At 32.1% G+C, this 19715-nt stretch overlaps 2 protein-coding genes and 1 non-coding gene across 3 annotated transcripts in view; 1 reads left to right on the plus strand and 2 right to left on the minus strand.

Annotated features, from left to right (window-relative positions):
• LOC146997297 (uncharacterized) overlaps window positions 1-19715 on the minus strand; it is a 274037-nt gene that overhangs the window by 38359 nt on the left and 215963 nt on the right. The window contains exon 2 of the mRNA XM_085817270.1: window positions 1920-2053. Within this exon, the coding sequence (XP_085673396.1) occupies window positions 1920-2053 (134 nt within the window). The remainder of the gene's footprint in view (window positions 1-1919; window positions 2054-19715) is intronic.
• The window catches only part of LOC146997298 (uncharacterized), a 213086-nt gene that overhangs the window by 36360 nt on the left and 157011 nt on the right, over window positions 1-19715 (plus strand). The window contains exon 2 of the mRNA XM_085817271.1: window positions 16482-16618. Coding sequence (XP_085673397.1) covers window positions 16535-16618 — 84 coding nt within the window. The 5' untranslated portion in view covers window positions 16482-16534. The remainder of the gene's footprint in view (window positions 1-16481; window positions 16619-19715) is intronic.
• On the minus strand, window positions 14827-14899 carry TRNAS-AGA (transfer RNA serine (anticodon AGA)). The gene has a single exon. It is a non-coding gene; the product is annotated as a tRNA-Ser (tRNA).

The following is a 19715-nucleotide window of genomic DNA, read 5'->3' on the forward strand; positions in this document are numbered from 1 at the left end:
TAGATTCCATGATAAACGTAACTAAACAGAATAAAATAATAGTTTATAAACATAATACTAATGGACGTGTAGGAAGAGATATTGGGGGATGAGAACCAAAGCCATCTAGAATTCCGCTTTGTGAAGCAGTTTAGTCCAGTCGATCTTCCTGAAATTTGGAAAACGGTTCTTTTATACATGGCTACCTTAAAGCGAAATCAAGCTAATTGGCGAGTTAATCCTTTACTTGGCGACATATCTCTGTAATTTGGTATATCGCTACATTATATTTCGGCCTTATTTTAGACTTTTTATTTATAATAAGCAGGGTATTTTAAATTTTTCCGTAAACAAATGAGCGAGACTTCAGTAATTCGATAAAAATATCCGAATGATATCATTAACCGTGATCACCTTAAGAGGGCGCCTACTCTATTATTATTTGTATACGAGACATTCATTCATAATAATTAATGACAGTAATAATATTAATAAGAACGAGGAAAACCGATATATTTAAACTTTTGACATGATTTGTAATACAATAAAAATATATATCATCAATAAGGCTATTATACATATTTAGTATAAATAAATATAAATATTAACTTCAACTAACTAAATAAATAAATAAAATTGCCAAAACCGTTTTGGTCTTACGCCCATTTTAGGCGAATAATAACTGACATTCATTTTTAAAGATGCATAAATACACGACACCTTTTAGCATTTTGAATTTGACTTTATATTGTTTTCAGCATTAACGGAAGTACTTTGAGGAATAAATGTTGTCTGTTTCAGCAGTATATCTCTTAAATTGGAGATCTGTTAAAGACTCTTTGAGACCTCTTAAGTTATTCCCCTACATCTTTTTCCTTAGATAGGATAATCTTAATTTTTCCGGAATATGAACTAAATATATATATATATACACTTTTGGTGCGGCTGATTGCAAAAAAAAATGGAGATGTATAACTGCTTGCTATAGTAGTCCCATGTACAAAATTTTAACGTTCTACGGGTAATCGTTTTTGAGTTATGCGAGATAATTACATATGTACGTAATGACGTCTAAAAAAATGCTTTCTGAATCCAATTTATAGCCATTTTACAATTTGTTTTGGAAAAGAAAAGTATTCTATTCGTACGTGCAGAAGTCACGCAAAAAAAATTGTTCAGATAGTTTCGAGAGAAGTCGAAATGGATATTTCCGTTTAAATATGATACCCGAAATGTTTTTCGATTACAATACTTCTTTTACTTCATACACGGAATTAAAAAGGACTGAAGTATATTATAAGCACCGCTGTTACGATTTTGCCTTAACAAATCTATCCTTCTTTTATGATGCCATTAATACCATTGTAACTTTTGAAATAATTGCTTATGATAGCAGTAAGATGGAAAATGAGGAAAAAACTTACACTTTGTCGTCCAAAATCTTAAAAATTTAGATTATTTATTCTTAAATAATTCCTGCCGCATGTGTGTAAACCAACTGCAAGTATCTCCTTATAAGGTTACCTCGTTATAAGAAAAAATAGTATTTCTATATAAATTGTTTGATGGAGAAACATTTTTATTGAAATATTTTAATGAATGTAAAGCATTTTCTTCTCTCTTATCTAGAGTCTTATATAACTATCAGAATCTGAATGCTAATTTAACCTTCAGTTTCGTTTAGTTTTTACCTTTTACTTCAGACTATTTACAGTACTCATGTTAAGTCTGAGTAGGTAATAGAGTTAGCAACATTTCTTTACTTACAAATACATAACTTTTATAGACAGCAAGTTCAGTCGGAAACATAAAACTACCGTAAGCTGCCCTGGTATTTAAAAATGCTTCTTTGCAATTTCAGAACGCAATTTATGTGCTATATTAAAGTGATGAATTTTAGCTGAAAGTTATTAAACATTAATTAATCAAAGTTTACTCACTAGGCAATACCTGTCCGACTTGTGACATTCCTTAAGGTCGGTGTGATTGTAATCGTAGCATGGAATCACAGAACCTGTGCCATCTGGTGTGTACTTTCCACATCTGTAACACTTGAGGGCTACAGTCACGGATACTGCAATGACATAGATAAATGAAACGTGTGAGATATACAGCTAATAAACTTCATAAAATATTTATAGAAAAATCCAAGAACACTTTGTTTAAAAAGTGTGTTGTCTATTCAGTGAAAGCAGATAAAATTAAACATTTCCAGGCTGTTAGATATTTGATCCGTTTTTTGCAAATTGGAATGTAAGGTTTCCGAGTGAAAATCTGTATCTGCAAACTGCTCTGTAAAAACTGTGTTTCATGAAAATTGCTGCTTTACAGCGAAACGTATTGTATACGTATACATATAAATGCATACACACACACACACGCGCGCGCACACACACACACACACACATATATATAAGATAAATATGTAAATAAGTTTTATGATTTAATTTAGTAATAGTCTCTTAATTACTCATTTTCAATTTGGGTATTTCCTCTCTGTATTCTAAAAGTAGTAATGACTTTTCTGGACTGTGCCATTCCTAGATTAATTTATGGCACATGGCTTACATAACGCTGATGACGTATCTCATTCGGAGCTTGGAACTCAAAATTTTGAGAGCTGAAACCTTTCTAACCTAAACCCAAACCTTCTTTTGGTGACCTTCTATGTTGCATAATTGCGCCCTTTTACCTCTACCTCTGTGTCGTTTTGACGCTCTTTCATTCTGCTCTCTTTCTGTTGCAACAGTATCAGAAAGGTCTTGGAAGATTAGAGTGCCAAGTGAATTGTGGCCCCAAATGTCAATTTAAATCAAAATGAATGCTTCATCTTACTCGGCTGCCAAATTTCCTAGTTATCACGGATTCAACATTCTATCACTTCACGCAATCATAATTTCTCTCTTAAATATGGATCTACGATCTATGCTATCTACGTGCTGCGCCAGTATTCCTGCGTTTAACAAAGTTAGATTTAGTGATGTAAGAACACTGAGACGTAGAAACTCAGAAATGCTGATGCCACAGCGCGTAAATAGCTTAGAATGTAGATCCATATGAAAGAGGAAGAATTCTGATTGCGCCGAATGCTAAAATGCTAATTTCGTAATGACTAGGAAAATTGGCAGCCTAGTAATATTAAATATTCTTTTTTATTTCAATTGACATTTGGGGCCACAATTCACTTCGCACTGTAATCGTGCCTATTTCCAGTACATTTTTGATAATATCTCCAGTATATTTCTGATACTATTGCGATAGAAAGATAGCAGAATGAAACAGCGTTCAAACGCACAGACGAGAAGCAAAATTGCGCAATTAATCCAATATGGAAGCTCACCAAGGGAAGGCTTTGGTTTAGTTAGAAAGTTTTCAGTTCTCAAAATTTTAAGTTCCAAATTAACTGCGTCGTCAAGTTACGCAAGCCATGTGACATGCATTAATCTAGAAAAGTTATTACTACAGAATACAAGAATACAAAGACGAAATACCCAAATAAAAAATGAGGAATTAAGAAGCTATTACTAAATAATAAAGCTGATTTACTATTTCAATCACACACAGATTATGTTATTAAATTTATGTTCTCTTATAATTTAAATAGCAAGATGCGTCAATAGGTGATTTTAATTTTGTTTTGCTTTAATATATGCTTCAAAAAGACTTTAAAACGTACCTTTAATTTAATTTGTGTGTCCTTTTTGTTTGTGCTTTAGAAACAATGGAAAATTAATTCAGCAAAGCAAAATTGTCAAAGTGTATTATTTTAATACGTAATTACCCAGATGTTACATGATCTCGTTCGAAATGTAAATAATTGCTGATGATGGGCCTCATTGATTAAAAAGCCATTTTTTTCTGTATTAACTTTCATCTCTCGTAAATTTGTACTCGTGCATAAAGTTAAGAGAAATTAGATATTTGCTGCAGTATTTCTTTGAATGTTATTTAAAGTAATTAATTAGCTTATATTTCTTTCTTTTAATGCACAATGATTTATCTTTGGAATGTTACTATTTTTTACCAGCAGCTGCCTTAATAACGTTTATAGAATGTGCGCGCACGTTTATTGCATTGCATTAAGACAGATATCCCTCAGTTGTGATCTGGACACGAAGAAGAGTAGTTTTTTAAAAAAATGGTACTAAAATTTAGCACTCGAATTGTATATAGGAGAAGGTAAGAGACTAATTGCGTTTCATAAATATTGAACAAAGTCTATTTGCATTAACTCCTAAAAACACTACTTTTAAATAAATTAGACCGATACTTTCTTGTCGAAATAAGTTTAACAGATTCAGTACAGATGCCTGTTGAATGTGGGAACAGTGAGGCAATTGCAGAGGGCGCAAAATTAAATTACACGTCCTTTCAACTTACGATTCACGTAATTCCTATTTTTGTTTGTGTCTCTTTTTATTATTGCGAGTTTGTTCTGCTAAATTATTTAACCACTTTGTCCCTACTTGCCAGACGAATTATCGCATCGTCTATGAAAGTAACCACAAAGACAAAAGAAGGCTTATACAAACCTTTTCATTTAAAACGTTAAAAATAAAAAAGCACAGATGCACGATGTTTACAACTACAGTACGATGAGTATATTTCGCAGTTGTGCTTACAGTTTAATCTCTGTAACTTGTAGGATTTCACGTAACATAAAAATTTAATTAAAATTAAAAGTAACTCACATTTAAAGTACTGACTTTAAAAATATTCATCCTTTAAAATTTGAGGTAATTTAAAATTAGATTCATAGATTAAAAGCCTGCTAAGAGTTGGCTCAATTAAATCAAACCTGGGATTAACTATATATAGGATAGTTTAAGGCTAACGACAAATAAAGCTAAGTAGTTATCTGAGCTGGAAAGCTGGAAGAGGAATGAACATAACGGTCAGCGTAGCTGTCAAAGCTCTCTCTCTCACTTTTAAGAATTATGTTCCCATACACGCGTATCTCATTTAGATGCTGGCGAGAGCTGACGAAATGTAGAAGTGATAGTATAGTTCATATAATAAGATAATGAGTTAATTAACGCAAACCTTACAAGTTTACTTCATTTTGCTTTCGACATGCTTATTATATTTAGAAAAAAAAATACTAAGCACTTAAATCAAACTAATCGTTGAGAGTCGGACAAGAGTTTCTAAATCCTATGTTAGTCAAATTTATTTTCTCAGGTGATGATGAACCTAACCAACACTTTATATTATATTATTAGAAGGAATTGGAGAATGATTGGATAATCTCAATTTATTTCGGTAGTAGTCGAATAACAGTTTCTCAGTACATGTTGGGTCTAGTTTACTTCATATGATGATACTTAAACCAGGAATTGTCCCTCCTCAGACGAGAATAATCTCAATTTGGCATATACTTCTTTCAGTGATAATCAAGCTAGAATTATAACATAGTTATCTAATAGACACCTGTTTGGTTTGGCAGCAATCGAACCAGCATCAAATCAGGAGCACCTTTAGCTCTTCAGTTGTGATAAAGGTATAATGACCAACAGTTTTACCTTTCAGTTGATAATGAATCTAATCTCATTTCAGCATTTGTTTCGTTTAGAAGTAATCAAATCAAAAGTTTGTAAAGTTATACTTGGTTTAATACTAAAACTTCAGTCCTACTTACAGCTAGTTATCTCCAAGTCTAAAGTAACATGACAAAAACTTAGGATTAAACAATCTTTTAATTAAACTGAATATTTAACAGTTAGCTGCAGCTGGCAGAATTCTCACTACGCTAGGCAAGTGCCAGAGACTCTGTCTCTCTCAAGATCCAAATTTCTTAGCTTAAATACGGTACCACATAATTTTCATTCTGGTGAGAAATACGAAAGAAGTTAAAGTAAAAACCACAATCATAATAACTAGTTAGTTTAATATAAGATTCTTACAAGTCCAACGAAGGATTAAGATATGTAGCTCCTCTTTGGGCCAGCCGAATAAGTAGTTTTATGTCTGAACTACTATTTGGTGAGTCTAATATCAAATATCCGATGAGTTCGATGGGAGTCCAGCCTATAATTCTACCTTCTGAGGCGACCGTAAGTTTAATCTCAAATTGATATCTGTTTGGTTTGGCGATAGTTGGTGCTATGGATTCAAAACGATTGTATTCCTCTGCTATTTTGCGGCAAATAACTGTATTCCTGTAGAAAGTTTACACCACTTTCTTTCATTGGAAGAAAATCCCACATACCCCATATTTTAATATTTTAAAAGTTTTATTTAATATTTAAATTTTAAAGACACATAACATCATGATTTGTCTGATATTCTACATTGTCGAAATGTAGAATACAATAAAAGAACGCGTGTGAAAATGACGACGTTGTTTGTTAAAATCGAAGAACACGCGCTGTTACCATAATGATAATGAGCATAATAATAATTAATGATTTTTAATACGAACTGGAATTTCGTGATGTGATGAATTAAACTCACATAATCGGTGTTCTACTGTAGGTTTTTAAAATTTAATATGGATTCGAGGTAAAAAGAATATCTTGAGATATTTAATTGCTTTTTATTACCCATATGTTATTTTTTAAAGGCACATCGAAATATGCAAATGGCATTTTGAATAAAGAGTATTTAATATTCATCCATTTTTATAACTTCAAAGTATTCTGTTCGAAACTGTAATTTCAGTTCTTCAGATACTTTTTTGAAAGCCCAAATTTCTACATTCTAAAAGGAATTCAGTTCTTTAAACCGTCATAATGAAAATTTCAAAAATTACATACAAAACTCTAAGAATTCCCGTACGCTTCAAGTAGCAGAGAAAAGTTGCCCTGCTTCTAACAAATAAAAAACTTTTTCCTTAAACTATCTCTTATAAGTTATTTTTTGCTTGATGTTCATTTCTTGGTACGATGAACGTTATGAATAACGATGATGCTCAGTCAAACAGTTCCTGCCAAAAAATAATAATCCTTATTTTTTATTTACACTTCCATGGGTGACATAAAATAAATTTAAATATTAACCAAAAGTTAGACTATTGATTTATGGATTAGTAAGAAAAATGAAAGAAATGTGATTAAGAAAATGTGATTATAGAGCATTTATGAAAATGTAATTATAGAGCACTTTATTAGTTTCAACTAATAAAGTGGCCAGAGGTCTCATAAACTTCATTTTATTTAGAGTACATTGCGTAATTATTTAATTTATTAATGTACAATTTCTTACTGCAGAATCATAGTCAAAATGAAAACATTTTAACAGATTAGAGACAAAAAGTGTGCTAAATATCTGAATTGAAATCTTTTGACGAATAACTAGCACATTAGGGTCAAAGACTTTCATATAAAAGTTTTAGAATTCATTTACTTTAAATTATGAGATATGCATATATGTGTATATGTACATATGCGACAAATTACATCACTTGACAAGTTACATCTTATTTAAGAAAATCTACCAGAACTTCTATTTTCGTAAAACAGATTTCTACATTCCCAATGTAAATGCATCTTACTCGAATTGCAGCTGCAAAGTCAAGTATCGCTTCAAACTTGCTTCTTCATTTTTCTATTTTTATTTGAGAAAATTCGTTTGTCAGTCACAGGATCAGTTGAGCGAAAACGGAACTACAGATCACGAAAAGCTGTTGTTGCTGAGAAAAGTTTGCGAGACTTTTTCGAGATTAAATGAAATTCAATTAAATAACTCAGTTATACGTCTCGAAATGAAAACGGTTTGCAGAGTCAGCAGTGTTGCAGTTGGACGCTTTTAATGGATGTTTGCGCCAAGAGTGTCAGAACCCGTTAGAATGAAACGTTGCGTAAGTTTACTGTGTAAAACTTCATCTTATGAAATCAAGTTTCCAGTGTTTATTTCACTAATTCCAGAATAAATGGAAGGAAAACAAGAACAATTTTTACTGCTATTCTTTTCGAGTTCAGAGTTGATAAAACTTTAGTATTCAGAGTTATACATGCAAATATCAAATGTTTATCACATTTGAAAAATAAAAGTGTTACAATTACGAAAAAAACGTGCGTAAATATGTTCAGTTGCGAAATACAGGCACAATTTGTAGTTCAAATGTTTTGCCTTAATAATTTTGGAGTTATTATTACAACAGATGCCTTTAGATTCACCTATAAGGCAAGATGTATTCACCTATAAGGCTTTAAAGGATTTAAAATTTTTCTTGTTATTGGTTCAATGTATTTTAAAATTTATTTTATAAAGTATCTCACATGTGTTGAAACTTTACTATATTGCTGAAGTATCGTTAATCATTATCTTTTAAGGTCATAATAAAATATTATACTCAAAGAGATATATACAGGTTTTATGAACACTTCTAGAGAAAGTGACATACTTCATCTAAAAAAGTAGAACTTTAAGTAAAAACTGAATATTTAGGGACGGTTAATTTCATGAGTATACATTTGTATCATAATTTTAAATGTTTCATTCCCATGAACGCCCTTTTTTCTCCGTGGCAAGAAAATAATAACTAAAAAAGAAAATCATGATTACAGTTTAGGAAATGAAATTACTAATTGAATTATAACGGATAGACGTAGATATCAACCATAATATTTGTTATATAGGACTGTAGTTAAATTGAGCTCTTTGGCAACTAGAATACTTGATAAGAGTACAGCGACTATTTCGCTAGCTTCTTAAAAATTGCAAGGACAAGTTCAAAGAAGGGTTAGGATTAAAGCAACGACGTGGCCAGAAGGCAGAACATGCTGTATTGGGAACTTCTAGCTCTTCTGCAGAAATGATGGAGATTTCCCATAAATACTAATTCTACCTCATTTACATAAAACGCGACACTGAAAACGTGATTGATTTGAACTTCATGATTAACGAGAAAATGTTATCTGAAGAATTTAAAACTTCTGAGAATAAAAAAAAGTGGTGATTACAAACCATGAGTTTCTAATACATTTATACTTAATTTAACTGAATGTCTTGTAATAAACAAAAATATGACACATTTGGCTTCAGATATTACCTTATGCAATGAAAGTAGAAAGAAGAATAATTTCAGGAATTTATTTTCTGCAGCACTTAAGAAATTGCATGTCAAAGGTATTTCTCCTTTTTTGAGAATTATACAGTAGAGTGGAGAGAAAATTTTTTTTTTTAAAATTCATATTACTTGGGTCATTATATGGTTAAAAAGGGGCTAGAACAAATTGCGCTCAAATTTCAGCCCAAAATATTGACATCTTGAATTTCCACACCTCAAGTGAATATCCGTGCTAACTTTTTTAACAATTTTATGCTTTTTCCATGAAATGATTTATCAACAACGCCATTATTAGCGCAAAAAATTACTTCCCTCATCGAAGTATCAAATTTAATGCCAAAATATGGTAACAGAGGCAGAACGGGTTCTAATCTGACTATTGTTTCTAGCTTGGGGTAAGCAATCGCGTGGCTACAATGATCTTTCAAGGATTTTTTATTATTAATTAGTTGGTTGTTCGGTAAGTTTTGTCAATCATGCTTTATCAGTTATTGTTGGGCTAAGATGGCGTCAAGCAGAAGTGGATCCTTTTGAGATATTTGTTTTGTCATAAACTACATTGGTTTGTATGCTTGTCGGACCCCAATGAATTGCCTCTTCCCAGAAGTTTTTCACTTCAAATCACTCTCTTTTTCCAGAAGTTTGATGGAAATATATCTATCCCACAACAACTTTCTGGAACAATAGGAAAAATCCATGAAAATATGTGAAATCCTTCCCATGACAGATTATGTCCCTATTCCAGTTGATCTATCCGAAACTGGCAAAAAAGTCTTTCTTACTGGTTATACATCCTTGATATTTCTAAGGCAGTATCCTCGGGAAGTGCCTTTCAGACCTAGCAAACACTAGTCCTGGGAAGATGCTCCATTCAAGACAGCTCACCACAGCCAAAAGAATTCTTCACCTTTATGCATCAACCGCCGAAACATCAGACGACTTGGAGCTATTATCGGAATAGGTTAAAACCGTTTTTGTGCCATCCTAGTTTGAAATGAAGAAAATCCCGAGAACAGCATATGAAGCACTTAATATTCACGGAATGATCAAGAAAAGTTCATTCTTGGCAGACAATTTTAAGGCAATCTTTCACAAAGTTATTCAGAGGAACAGTTATTTGCTCACTCTGAAAACATCCCGAAAAACGATGGTGGAAGATGAACGAGAACATATTCGTGAACTTGGCTTGAGAGGAATGCTGGAAGCAAGAAAAACTGACTGGAAGGGGAAAATATGATAATTTGTGCTTCCCAAATTACATTTCAATGTAGAGGAGTGTTTCGAGAGGATTTCGCTAGGACAGTGCCTTGGACCTCAGCGGCGAAGACATAAGATTGATTAGAAGAGGTTCTCAGTTTGAAATAGGAGAGTTCCCTTGCCATTCTAAAATGCTAGTGAGGCCTATGAGACTGGTGGCAGAAGCGTCGTTGGCAACAAATGGTGCAGAAGCTATGATTGGATTCATACGCAATTGAATCAAGCCCCGGAACGAATTTACGAAGTTTGACAACAAGATCTTTAGTTCTCTGATGGAACCTGAAGATGACAAGAGATTAAGCTTAAACGTTTGTACTGGCATTTGTTTGCCAATTAAAACTATAAGTTCCGCCAGAAGACAAAAATATTGTAAAATATGATTAAAAAATATTTTAAAAATATAGTTTGATATTTTCATTAACATTAACATTCATGCTTTTATTTCCCTCGTGTGGAATCTGATGCTGGCGAGCGATTGAGCTGCAATTTCTTAACTGTATTTTTTTCCTCGAACAGAACCATTTATTGGGTCAGGAAATAATAAAATTTGAAAAAAAAAAAAAAAAAAATTAGCTTTTTTCACTCCACCCTATATACAGTATCAGTATATGTCACTCTCTGAATAAGATGAAAATGTTTCTTAGAGAAAAGCGTGTTTCGTTATAAAGAATATACAAGTCATTCAACAATTTCTATAGGTACATGTATAAGTAAAACGATATGTCTGCATGTAGTTTGTATAATATGTATTCGAGGAAAAAAGATTTTATAAGAAGGCTTTTTAAAACCATTTTCCATTCTCTAATGCGATGTATTAAATCCGTTTCCATGTTTCTTTTCAATCTTCATTTTCAATCTTTCAATCTGCAATCTTCATAAGCTTTTAAAAACAGATTAGCTTTAAAGAAATGCTATTTCTTACAGTTAACCGAATTTTCCAATAACATTAATTATTATCATCAAATTATTCTCATCAAATTAGACTTGATCGAGTTACCGCACTTCGAATTTAAGACGCACAGTTTCTCCCACTTAAGGGTTGCGAACCTTGGAATCAACGTTTTCTTACAACTGCATTTTCCTCAGTTACTAATTATTTTTAATTAATAAATGATTTTTAATAATAATTTATAAAAGAAAATTATTGTTATTAGTAAATAAAAGCCGATTATTAAAAGAGTACTTTCTAGATGCCTTATGATCATAGCTGCAGTCATGTGGTTAAGATTACTGAATACGGGCAGTTTGATCCGGTCTCTAACTCCGAAGACGGGCTTGCTGCATGGTTGGGTTTTGTCGATTTTCTTATGTGTAACATGAATACGAGACAGATTTCCACTATAGAAAGACCTTCAAGAAGGCATCCTTCGTCCTTAGGAAAATAGTCCTTAATCTGCTTAGCCATATTCAAATAACTTAAAATTTTTTTATGTATTTAAAATTTTTTTTTCGCTCATTTTATGTTCTTGGAATTAAAGCCCTTTTTTGGGTTAATGTGTCTGAAATACAGGGGTGCATATTACAACTCAAAGCGTTTTAGATTCGTAGACTCACGGTGCATAAATATAGTACATAGGCATCAATTATAAAACATCCATTCTGAACAATACTTCATGTCAGATAATTTATGTGAAATCATATCAAATCTATTATTGTTAAAAAAGTAACTCATCGACCATATTTGTGAATACTACAACTTTTTAAGCAATTGGCTCTGGAGCACAAAAAAATTACTTTTTTTCCATCCTAGTTTTCACTGGAGTTTATACTTCGAACTTTAGAAGAATATCAAATTTCAAGAAAGAATGAAAATCTATTTTGGGTAAAACTGTCAGATTCCTTCCTTTTCAGAAAGTCTAACACATTTCTTCTTTACAAGTCTTTGAACAGGTATAAAGTAAATAAATAAATAAATAAAAGGAGTCCTGCATGACTGAAACCATTTCTATTTCTTTTTTTTTTTTTTTTTTTTCTCTTTTCAAACGTGGCATCATATTTCTAAAAATACCTCTCTGAGCTGCATGACTCAAGATGCCAGGCGTCCGATCACTGTAACTGCAACTAGAAGAAAATTCTTCGAAACGAAGGGAGAAAATGGCATTGTGGCAATAGTCTCCTTTCAATCAGCCTGGAATCGACAATGCGGGCTCGATTCTGATCTTGTACTTTCAACAAAGAGCGCAAAATCTTTCATTCAGTTACTGACCAGACCAATATCGACAAGACGCCACAGATTTGTTTTATTTATTTATTTATATTCTTTTATTCCCCTTCTTTTTGCAAGATGCGATTTCCTTCGGTCCTTGGTCCCATGTGCGTCGAACAGCTTCAGTTACAGTTAGCAGGTGTCATCAGTTATCGTTAATCATTAGATATTTTCTTTTATATTCTGCATATAAGAATAGTTTGTAGAAAAAGGTCCAGAGCTGAAGTGTTACTAGCAAGTTTTGTTTTTTGAAAGCGTGTTTAGGAAAACTCGCTAATACGTCAAATGCTACTAAAAATGCTAGAATAATTTACTTTCTTAATTGATTATCAGTTCACTGAAATAAATTCTGGAATAATTTTCTTTTATAATCAGTTAAAATTAGATGCTTCTGATTTAAAACAACCAGAGTAAAGCCAGAATGCTGATCGTAGCATTAAATACTTCGCATAAATAATATTTTAAAATTTTCAAGAAATTTTTTTAATGTAACTGAAATTTTTGATCGCGTTGATGTTTAGAAAATTTAATGTTAGTTTACCAGTGTAAAATTTATAATTTGTAAGGCTTTTCTTCCTCCTTATCGCCTTCGTGATGAAACTCCAAAGCACGTTTCCCTAGCATCGTTAGGTCTAGAGCTCGAATCCCGGCGAGTCATTGTACATTTTGCATTTTTCCTGATTTGACAAACCAAATGACTCTCTATATAGTTGGAATCAATCATTATACATATTCTTCCGGTTTTATTTAGTTATTTATTTAGTTACTGGAAACTTATTTGAAAATGCGAATAAATTCCCCAAACGCGGTATCCAATTTCACTCTGTTGCGTGAAAGTGAAGCATTTAGAAAAATAAAATTTAGAAGAAAACATCAATTTAGATTGTTATTGATTTGGTTGAAAAACTTTATTAGATATAAAAAATACTTTTGCTCTCTGAAGAAGACAGACACCTTCTTGTTGATACAAAAACGAACGTCAAAATAGGGTGCTTAAACATATAGCTTTGTCATAATTAAGAAATTCGAAGAAGCACATTTATAAAATAATTTTTTCTCTTTCTGTTTCTGCACAAATATAAGAAGAAGATGAGGAGAACGTCCATACACTTTTTTTAGATATAAAGTGAGCAGAAAGACTGTTGAGTTTTTTGATTGACTTTATGAAGAAAGTCAAAAGTTTATTGTAACTACAGAAACTTCATCATAGTTAGCTGTATTTATTTCTGCGCATCGTTCAGACGCGTCTTGGGTATGGTGTAAACTGTATCTCTTCAAAACTTAAACAGTACATCTGTATTATTTATTTGAAGTAGCAACATCCATGAACTTAGGAAAATAGCTAGTTTTGAAAATTTCGTATGTAAATAAAACTTATTTTTTGTTGCGTTAATTCATTAATCTTTTTTTTTTGGTCCAAAGGGATTTGAATCCCGAAGGACTATTAGTTTCGTTTTGGCATTTTGCGTCGGACTCATAAATGTCGGTTCACTTTTCAAACTGTTGCCACAAAATGTTAGAGTCCTGCATTATATTTGAAGAAATTAAATAATGAAAAATCTGCATAAATGTATGTATATTTCTCGTATTGTGATAAAACAACGGTACATAGAGTCATCGAATTTTGAATAACGTAATCCTCCAACGAATATGAGCATGTGGAAGACCAAATTTGAAATTTGAAATTTGTTTTATGATCGATTTCCTATTTTTTAAAACTTTGACGAATTTTTGATTAACAAACTCAAGGATTTCAAAGCGAGCAATGGCAACGTTGTGCAGAAAAAACATTTTTATCTTCAGCTCGTGAGTCTCTGTATCGGAAATTCTAAAGATATGCTCGTTTTAAAACTATTTTGCGATATTGCTGTTGCACTGGATCGTATGGTTTAAGTGCGAGGAACATGATATTTAATAAAGAAAGGTAACACACAAAATGTTAAAAAACGCCCCTTTGGACGTAATTTAAAATCTGAAACATTTCAGGTTTTTTTTTTTTTTTTTTTTTTTTTTGTGAGCTCAAAGTCGTATAAAGGTACATGGGTTTTTGAAGCCATTGCTTCCCAAACGTCTCTGGCCTATTAAGATCAGTTGTTCCTAGAGAATGATAATTATCATTTATCATTCTGATGGTGATGGATAAATTCGGCTTTCATTCGAATAATTCACAAGAAAGGGCACAAACCGAGTCTAACTCCCACACGCGATTTTTGCCTGCCTCAGGGATAAGGTATTCAGTACCTCAAATGGATATAATAATCATAATTTTACAATCGTATATTCTCCAAGTAAAAAAAAAAAGTTTTTTTCGTACTTAATCATGTATAGAGAGGCATTAGGTTATTTCGAAGGAGGAAATATGAGAAATGAGCAATGACCTCGCCTGGACTCGAACCATGGACTTCTCGAATTCTAGTCTAGCGTGCTGACCACTACACCACGAAGGCATGCTAAGAAAGCAGGAGAAATACCTGATATACTCCCCCTTTTAAAGGGCGCCTGGGGTTATAGCGGACCCAATCGCCAAATCCTGGTAGGGAAGAATCATCATTCACTACCTTTTAGTTCAGGCACCACTGTAGAGACATTAGGTATAATTGTTTTTGAGCATGAGAGATGAGCAATGCCCTCACCGGGAGTCGAACCCCTCACCTCTCGATTGGTTTGGTTTGGTTTGTGAAATTATGGCAAAGCCTCGAGGGCTATCTGCCTGAGGGGAGGGATGCCTTCGTGGAGGACTTTCTAAGGAAAACTGGCTCGTACACACGTTACACATGGGGAAAACCATGAAAACGCCCATGCAGCCAGCCCGTTTGGGGGATTCGAACCTCGGACCGAACTACCAGTGTTCAGCGACTTTACCGCTCGGCCGCTGGTGGGCAAACACCTCTCGAATTCGCGTAGAGCGTGCTGACCACTACACCATGAAGGCATGCTAAGAAGGCGGAAGAAATACCTTATACATGTATTGGAAAACTTAAAAAGTACGTGAAATCTCATCAAACACTATAGTTAAAAAAATAAAATGAATATGAAGAAATCCTGGTAACAGACTGAAACATACTCTTTTTTTCTCGACACCTGGTATCATTTTCCTGCAACTAGCTTGTGAATTTTCTGTTAACTTGGATTTTGTTGAGGACTTTTTCATAAGCAAGTAACATTTTAAACTTGAGTCGCATTGAATTTCTCACAATTACATCTGTAAATGGGCTAGTATCAGATGAGAAAATATTTCTGTAAAATGACTATCTCAAAAGTCCTTTTTAGTTCCCGAGTTTGTATATACACCTCATTATATAGCCGAATTCCAAATTTTTGTTAATATAACAAATTTATACTTTTTGTTATTTCCTCGGGGTTTGATAACCAATCAATGTTTGACTCTGACAAAAATTTAGATACCGATTCTGTTAATTCAAGTGAATCTAATGATAACGATGATTTTAAAAGCTCACTGCAGTAGTTTAAAATTCCTGTTCATTCACCAACCGAGTAGCTTCAATTTTAAACTAAATCTAGCATGAAAGTGCAAGTGACAAACACACGTCTGATACTTTTGCAGCATTTTCCAGCCTTTTTTATAATGAACTTAGTATATATTACTCGGCTACAAAAACTAATAATAATGCATCTGAAAATATACATGAATTTAAAAATAAGCAGCATTCATATGTATTAACAGACAGACAAATGTAACTGCAAGTGAAATAGTAACGTTTTTGTAATACCTAAAGTGTGATTGCCAAGTCAAATGTAAGATTTTATGGATCACAGAACAAACTAACTGAGCTATCAGTGTTCTAGAGCACGGTTTGTAGACTAGGTAGGAACTTAAGAGTTTTATTGCGGAGCTGCGGTCAGCCTTTTATTTAGATGTTATGTTATTAATTTTAGTTTATGAATGTAAAGAATTACATTTATTCAAGTCTTGGTATTTATCAACATTTTCTATGTTTTTTCCTTGTTTAATTTATAAATATATTAAAAAATAACTAAATTTAAATAGCTATATATGTATTTTTCTAGTTTTGGAATCAACGGTGGGAAGAATGATTGCCTAGCAATGGTGAAAGGAGTGCATGGTGCAAGAGAGGTTGAAAACTCGTGATCTAGAGATATTTGGTCTATCGGAAAGTTTGACATTATGCTATTCCTTCACTTTTGTAAGAACAAAAATTTGGATTCTTCCTATCCTTAACCCAGACTTAAGGAAATATGGAACACGCACAAGTTACAAGTTTTTCAAATCATGTAAATTATTGAAAGCCTGCTGTCATTTAAAGACGAATATTTAGTGTCGCAATATTTGCCACTCAAAACAGCACATTTTGGAATAAAATCATTTATGTTTTAAGGATTTCATATCGGATGTATATGCAGTCTATCATTAAGTATGTTGGGAAATGGATAAAAGCTTTCGAAAAATAAAAAAAGAGTGTTAATTTTCTCTAAAACTGTGTTTGTTAGAAATGTCTAATTATTTCTTATGTGGAGGGCAATATATTGCTCTGAATAACTGTACTCCGCCAAGATTACATCAGCCTTAAGTCGAACCTTCTACAGTCTCCTAGATGTAGCTGAAAATTTGTTACAATACAAAAGAAATTTTTGGAAAGAACTAAATACAAAATTAGGAACAAAAAGTTCTGCATTTTAACAAATTTCGGAACGTTTTTGGAACAGAAAAACTATTACTTAAGAATTGAAAAACTGAATTTGGGAAATCCGTTGCATTTAAAAAAAGTAGTGATGACGAAAGAAAGGGATGCAAAAACTCTCTTTCATAAGCTCAGATCATAATTCTGATATGGCCAAAGTCGCAAATAGATTTAAATTTCTGTATTGTAAAAACTAAAGGTTGCAAATGCGCAATAACTATATAACATGAAGTTTAGATGACTTAGATTCTCACACTTTCAGAAGTTAGATTATTATGGTATTATGGAATATCATCAGAAATATTACAAAAAATATTTTGACTCCTTTACTTAGAAATGGCTATTTACAAAACTTTTAAGTTGCGAAAAGTCAGATTCAGAATTCATACTTCAAACGCAGAAATAATTATAGAATATATATCATTGATATATACTGCGTTAAGATGTCACTCTTAAGATAAGAAGAAGACCAGAATATTTGTAAGAACAGAATATTAAAATATTCTTACAAATATTCTGTTTTTACAAAAATTTACAAATTTCCTTTTCAGTCGCCCTCTAATTAAAGTACAAGGATAACTTCCCCTCCGCACATCTTGAAAATTTTCTAGTCCTACTTTTTTAAATTTTAATTATAAAGCATTCACAAGTGTTCTCTAATAAACTAAATAAAAATCTTTCAAGATCTGTTCTCAGTAAATTGTTGGGAAAGGAAAATTTGAATCCGATATGCAACTCTGCATTTTATTTTGTCTCGTTATTAATCGCTTCTGTAATAACATAATAATGAGGAGGCTTGTGGAACATGCTAATGCGAATGGGAAAAATAAGGAGTTCGAAGAAATTGAGAAGGGCATTTAAAAATATTAACTTTAAAAATTATTATATGTCAGACTCGCTTTCCATGTTTGATTAATGTTGCGTTGGAAGTAGGAATTAATATTAATTCAAGTATCTCATTAAATGATTTTATATATCATTCCGGATTTTATCAAAAATGGTGTTCTAAATTGAAGACATCATTTATTCTTTTGAATTACTGTACTGCAAGGACGCCAACAGAGAGTAGAGTTCCTCTGAAAAATTTATTAGAAGTTAAAATTTTATAATGATCTGCAAAAAGGATAATAGACTAAAAATATGTTAGAATAGAAATTTAAAATAAAATAAATTGGAATAAATTCTAGAGCAACATGTTTGAATCTCATAAAATCCCACTATGGCATTTTAAAAAACATTTCGAAACTAAAAATACAGCTACATTTTTGTATAAAACATTTGTAAAATAAAAAAAATAAAAAAATATTTCCATGAATAAACCCTGGACAACAAAATTAGGGGAGCAGATGATTTAATGAGAAAAGATAACTAACTTCGCAGTCCAATTAAAAATTAATTAAATAATTAAAAAATTAAAATAAAAAACTAGTTTTTCCGTGGAAAAAAACAAAAAGGAAAAAAAAATCGTTTTATAATGTGAATAAAAATATTTGTAAATAACGTTTTGACATATAGTAAAATACCTCATGTGAAAACACCGTGTGACTTCCTTGTATTAAATTGTACGCAATATTTGCTGTACTTCCAAACTTATTACCTAGAACTTCATTAGAGATCAATTTCTAATTCAACCAATTCAGCTCTCACTTCGCGGCGAGGCAAAAATACATCAAAACTCAATCTTCATTAAAAATTGTAAAATACAGAAAGACCTTAAACACCAAATACAGCTAAAAACATTGTAAGAAGGTAACTTTTGCAATTAAAATTAGAATTTCTACGCAAAAACAAGCAATTTGGCCAGCGGACTCCTGTCCGTGTTTTTCGGTGCACAAAACTGAAAGTTAACTTTTGATCACAAAAGACACTAAAATTGATGCACCAAGCGACTTAATGTACTAATCTACTAAGAGTTTCAAATGTAAACAAATGGCGGATGCGTTAGGCTTAACAGCATTTAAACTTTCTAAATTTTTGGTAATTCTACAACTACTGCATACAGATTAACTAAAGACATAAAACCTTAACCGGAATATAAGAACAACATAATTGAATGACTTTTGAAGCAAAAAGTGTCTAATTTACCAACATATAAGAATACAAAACTGAGCTCTCCGAGCCAGGTAGCAGGATTAAAAAAAATATAGAAAATTAAGATACAGAATGTAAAAGTTAAATCTAAAACGAGCTGTTCAGAATACCAAAGAAACATGTCAGGGAGAAGATTTGTTATGCTGTTTTTTCATCATAAATCGTAGCCACATGGAAATACGCCCACCTTTTATTTTATAAAGAAGAGATTTAATTGTTTAAGATGTAACTTCACATTCATTTCGCTGGATTGCTCCCGCACGAGACTAGCAACAAATATTTCTCTGAAGAGATAACAATTTGACAGAACGAAAATTAAAAATGGTAAAGTTCTTTAAAATATTTCTTCTGCGGTGTTTAATAAATTCTCGCACTTTACACTACAGTATAGGTATTTGACCAATGGTGTCAAAGTTTGTTATCCGAATGAGTCCTTACTTAGTCCGAAAATTTGGAGGTCTATTATGCTTCGTACCGAATAAATATTTAAGCATTTAGGAAGCTGAAATCA

This window comes from Stegodyphus dumicola, chromosome 5 (assembly GCF_044657685.1).
Source record: "Stegodyphus dumicola isolate Sdum_Otavi_A_Nest chromosome 5, ASM4465768v1".
Classification (NCBI taxonomy): domain Eukaryota; kingdom Metazoa; phylum Arthropoda; class Arachnida; order Araneae; family Eresidae; genus Stegodyphus; species Stegodyphus dumicola.